The sequence below is a fragment of the Ciona intestinalis genome, chromosome 10 (assembly GCF_000224145.3).
Source record: "Ciona intestinalis chromosome 10, KH, whole genome shotgun sequence".
Lineage (NCBI taxonomy): Eukaryota > Metazoa > Chordata > Ascidiacea > Phlebobranchia > Cionidae > Ciona > Ciona intestinalis.
In genome coordinates, this window is record NC_020175.2 from 2,331,278 (window position 1) to 2,337,016 (window position 5,739).

A 5,739-nucleotide genomic window follows, 5' to 3' on the forward strand; every position below is an offset into this window, starting at 1 on the left:
AGTAATATATTTGGGCATGAACCTAAACACCATGGTGAAAATATATTTTAAAAATATGTGAAAACAAAGTCTTCATATTTATTTTTCATTTATTCCAGTTTTTATTTTTTATTTTATTACATTTTTTCCCTTTCTATTTTCCATTTATTCCAGTTTAATTTTTTATTTTCCATTTTTTTCTTTTTATTTTCCATTTATTCCAGTTTTCATTTTTATTTTCCATTTTTCTACCTTTTTTATTTTCCATTTATTTCAAAACTCCTACCCAGTTGTCATGAAACCATTTTTATTTCCAGGAGTTAAAACAGTTTCATCGAAATTGTCCGAACCAAGTGGTTCAGTATGTGATTGTTATGTCACACTATCTCTTGATGGTCCATTGTTACCTCATGAACTGGAGAAATCTCTTAACCCTCTTGTAATAAACTTAAAAGCAGTGAAAGACCTACCAGCAACACCAATACCTTACCAACAGTGAGTTTTTTTATTTATTTTTTTTTATATATAGTAGGGTATGGGAAGATTGGACACCTTTAGCACATAATATCCAAATATCGCGATCAAGTTTTAAGGAGTTACGAGAATACGTTCTTGTAATTCTTTGACCGTTTTACGTTTACTACCAAATGGGACAAGAAAATCTGTTCTGTAATCTCCACCCCTCTATTTAAGGTGTGAATAAGGTACGATTTTATAATTCTTTAAATTTTCTTTGTTTACTAGCAAATGGGACAAGAAAGTAGAATGAAAAGGTGTCCCATCTTCTCCAACCCTACTATATTTTATAACTGTAACTATAGCACTATAGACGGAGCGTCCCTTTTTTATTCTGGGATACCGTTTTAAGGCTTTATGTTGTTACTATTGTAGTTATATGTGTCCTTAGGTGTTGCACTTAATAGTCATTACTGTTACTGCTTTTGAAATTGACTTGCCAAAAAGAGATAAATCTGTGACATTTATCTACTTTTAAGGTTTATTAGTGTTAATCTCATAACTTCTCAAACTATTTTATTGTCCCCTAAAAAATGCTGTATATATGTTGTCCTCTTTAAGTTGTATGTTTGTGTCCCCTTTAAACTCCTTAACTTTCTCCCCATTGTTTTTGTATATATGTTTTCCCTGTTTTATTTTATGAGTATATAACCTAAGCTTTGTGGGGTTTTTGATTCATTACATTTATGTGCTACTGGTGTCAACATCCTTTTGAACTGAGTGACCTTGAGACTTTCAATTAGTATTAAAAATGTAGTGATATATATATATAATTTTTTTATTATTATTACTGTACACAATTTCATAAACCATGTCTTTAACCCTAAATAGTAATTACTTACACCTGTCTAACCAATGTTTTTAGATTATCAGAGCTTTGCAAACCAGTTCACTGCCAATATTCATTCCTGGGCCATCCAACTCATGTAACTGCTTCACGTCCACATGGAAAACATATTTATTTTGAAGATGTTCATGTCATACTGCTCGGTAAATTGAATTATATATAATAATTTCTGCTGTTTTTGGCACCATTTTATTTTCTTAGTGTTTAGTTCGTCTGTTTTTCTGTGAATGTAAAGGAAGTCACTGGAGTCTAAAAATAAACATGGTTTGAACCTTTTTAGTGCATGGAGGTTAGACTGCTTTACCTTTTACTATTATGTACTTTTACTGCACTCAGAAAAAACATAAAACGTATAAAATGCATCTCTAAACCTGTATTTTATTCTAATGAAAATGTGCAATAAATTATGTAATCTTTTTTTTTCTTATATGAATAAATTGATGGTGTTGGGTAATGAGTCAAACTTGGAGTAAATTTCAGGTTCTCAAGGACCTCACTCATACATAAAAGATTCGAATGAATAAATCCCATGTTTTGGATTATGTACTTAAGGCCTAAGTTGTTCATTACCCAACCCATGTAAATAAAAAACCTGCACCTTATAACTATACCCTACATACATAGGTGTAGTACCCACGCTTATTTTCTATCAATTAAATGTAAATATGTGTTTTACTGTAAGCGTTTTTTAACAACTGTTGTTTTGTCGCTATATCCTGTATTTTTGCCTAAAACATTTCCAAATCTTTGCTACCGCAATCAAGGAGACAAATATAGTTATTATATTTTTATTCTCTATAGGTTTGTTGGATGAAGGAGAGGTACGCGAGTTCATACAAGGCAACAAACTGATGCTGGAGGTTCATGATCGTGATCAGAAAGAACAAAGTGACACAGGGTAAGATACATGATAACCCGTAAGCTGGTACGAGGTGTAAGATACAGAACACACGTGTTATAATGTCTGTAAATAACAACAGTTATCTTACATTATGTTTTCAGTTTAATTTTCTAAACGTTTGAAACTTGTGTGTTTTAATGTGAAAATATAGCATGCATTTTTTATAAATGCTTTACAACTTTTCACTCTTTGTTTTTCCTCCCTATTGCACTTCTTACACCCAGTCAACACTTAAATCTTGAAAACGTTTTTTTTTTGGGTTAAAATAAAAAAAAAACTTTTTAATTTAAAACCCAAAAAACATGTTTTTAGATTTAAAACCAGAGAACTGATTTTATTTTATTCACACTTTTCTACAATTCTCTCCTCCAGACAAGCGACCATATTTGGTGAAGAGAGAGACGACGACAAACTTTCTAATGTTGGTCTAGTTAGTGCCAAACGAACTGCGTTTAATGCATTTCGTTCAAAAAAGCAAGGTTTTGATCCGTATGGTGTGGCTCACATGCCACTTGTTGATGTTCTTCGTGGTCAAACCACCATCAGATTACAGGTGACAGATTACGGTTTTTATAATTGGTTTAGAAATTTTTAACGGCAACTGCTCCGACCAGTGGCGCACCCAGATGGATATAAAGGGGGGGGGATAAGTTCGCGGCCGTGTAACGTAGCGTCGTTTAATGGAGGGACGAGTTCGTGGCCGTGTAACGTAGCATCGTTTAACGTGGGACGAGTTCGCGGCCGTGTAACTTAGCGTCGTTTAACGGGGGACGAGTTCGCGGCCGTGTAACGTAGCATCGTTTAACGAGGGACGAGTTCGCGGCCGTGTAACGTAGCGTCGTTTAACGGGGTACGAGTTCGCGGCCATGTAACGTAGCGTCGTTTAACAAGGGACGAGTTCGCGGCCGTGTAACGTAGCATCGTTTAACTGGGACGAGTTCGCGGCCGTGTAACGTAGCGTCGTTTAACGGGGGACGAGTTCGCGGCCGTGTAACGTAGCGTCGTTTAACGTGGGACGAGTTCGCGGCCGTGTAACGTAGCGTCGTTTAACGGGGGACGAGTTCGCGGCCGTGTAACGTAGCGTCGTTTAACGGGGGACAAGTTCGCGGCCGTGTAACGTAGCATCGTTTAACGAGGGACGAGTTCGCGGCCGTGTAACTTAGCGTCGTTTAATGGGGGACGAGTTCGCGGCCGTGTAACGTAGCATCGTTTAACGAGGGACGAGTTCGCGGCCGTGTAACGTAGCGTCGTTTAACTGGGGACGAGTTCGCGGCCGTGTAACATAGCGTCGTTTAACGGGGGACGAGTTCGCGGCCGTGTAACTTAGCGTCGTTTAACGTGGGACGAGTTCGCTGCCGTGTAACATAGCGTCGTTTAACGGGGGACGAGTTCGCGGCCGTGTAACGTAGCGTCGTTTAATGGGGGACGAGTTCGCGGCCGTGTAACGTAGCGTCGTTTAATGGGGGACGAGTTCGCGGCCGTGTAACGTAGCGTCGTTTAATGGGGGACGAGTTCGCGGCCGTGTAACGTAGCATCGTTTAACGAGGGACGAGTTCGCGGCCGTGTAACGTAGCGTCGTTTAACTGGGTACGAGTTCGCGGCCGTGTAACGTAGCGTCGTTTAACAAGGGACGAGTTCGTGGCCGTGTAACGTAGCATCGTTTAACGTGGGACAAGTTCGCTGCCGTGTAACGTAGCGTCGTTTAACGGGGGACGAGTTCGCGGCCGTGTAACGTAGCGTCGTTTAACGAGGGACGAGTTCGCGGCCGTGTAACGTAGCGTCGTTTAATGGGGGACGAGTTCGCGGCCGTGTAACGTAGCGTCGTTTAACGGGGGACGAGTTCGCGGCCGTGTAACGTAGCGTCGTTTAACTGGGTACGAGTTCGCGGCCATGTAACGTAGCATCGTTTAACAAGGGACGAGTTCGTGGCCGTGTAACGTAGCATCGTTTAACGAGGGACCATGCCTGCCAAAACACACGTAACCTCCCGAACGCACACACACTCGCACATACACTCAAGCAGACGAGTGCACGAGCCGGTGCGTTCGCATCAACGAATTCTCGAATTTTACACTGCGACACTTGTTACGATTTATTGATATCAAAAAGGGGGGGACTAGTCCCCCTAATCCCCCCCCTGGGTGCGCCACTGGCTCCGACCCAGTGTTCACTAATGGGTTGTTCAAATTATCAGCCATTCGTAAAAAATAAAATGTTAATAGTATTAATCCAAAAAGTAACATACTCGGTAACTCATAAGCCGACATGAGGTGTATAAAACATAATTTCTTATAACTGTGTTTAGAGTATATCTGTAATATATCATATAAAATATTTAATCAGATTTAGTGTTTTATTTAAAATTTTTGACATTGTTTTTTTTTATATGCTTTCACCGCCTGGTGTATTATGAGCCTGAAAAGATTTTCCAGCAATTGTTTGTTTTGTGATGGTGAAGATACAACGCTTTTTAATGTTTTCTAAAAATTCAAAGTTATAATTTTCAAATTTTTTTTCAAAATTCTCTTACAACTTTTCCCTCTCAATTTTACAAAAGTAGAAAAATACCTTTTTCTCACCTTCTCTCACTTGTGCAGGCAAATGTGAACCCTTCCCCTGTACCTGACATGCTGCGTGACAACCCCGATTTATCGGGTAAAACACGGTTGGTTGGAATATCTGGTGAAGTAGATCGACCACAGAGGCCTCCTTTACATCCTGGCCATTACATCCATGCAGGAACGACTGTTAAAATGACGCTTACATTGTCTCATCCATTTGTTCCTGCTCAGAACGTGCCTTGTTTGTTGCCGCTACCTAACCAGGTGTGTTGCGTTTAGTATGTAATTTAAAAGTAGTGTATTTGCATTACATAGTTATTACATTTGTTGCCAACATGTTTGTACTACCCCATACCCTTTGTATATCAAATGGTTGTAATTCAATAAGAATTTGTGTCAATTGTATATTGTATAAAAGACGCATGTTGTTACCTATTAATGTTATTCTCTATTATTCCTTTATAAAATGAAATCCATCTTTACAAAAGAACCAACAATACAATACCTTGTTTTGGTAGAGACACTTATTTCAACACTGTAATCCCACATCACCAACATATTATTCATAGACATCTGTACCACAGGTGTGCCCATTCTCTCGTGTGATTTATTACTTCAGTTATTCGAACAAAACACTGCTCAAGCAAATTGAGGAGTTAGTGACAAGTACAAACGCCAAAGCGCTCAAGCTTGACCAGTTTGAGAAAGATGTTTTGGATGCTGCGTTGTCAACTTATAAGTTGTCTATGTAAGTAAGATAATTAAAAGTCCGGTGCCGTGGCATATTGGTTAGCGCGCCTGCCTGTAACCCAGAGGTAATGGGTTCATGGCTCGTCGCTGCTACCATTCTGAGGGTATGTCTCCTTTGGCAAGACACTTAACGGCAATTGCTCCAACCCAGTGGTCACTAATGAGTTGTTCAAATTATCAGCCAT

At 39.4% G+C, this 5,739-nt stretch overlaps 1 protein-coding gene across 1 annotated transcript in view; it reads left to right on the top strand.

The window, feature by feature from the left end:
• The window catches only part of LOC100176752, a gene marked incomplete in the record, with an annotated part of 24,081 nt that overhangs the window by 6,825 nt on the left and 11,517 nt on the right, over positions 1 to 5,739 (top strand). The window contains 6 exon segments of the mRNA XM_018813835.2: positions 297 to 474; positions 1,361 to 1,485; positions 2,144 to 2,240; positions 2,616 to 2,796; positions 4,841 to 5,068; positions 5,389 to 5,552. Of these exon segments, the coding sequence (XP_018669380.1) occupies positions 297 to 474; positions 1,361 to 1,485; positions 2,144 to 2,240; positions 2,616 to 2,796; positions 4,841 to 5,068; positions 5,389 to 5,552 (973 nt within the window).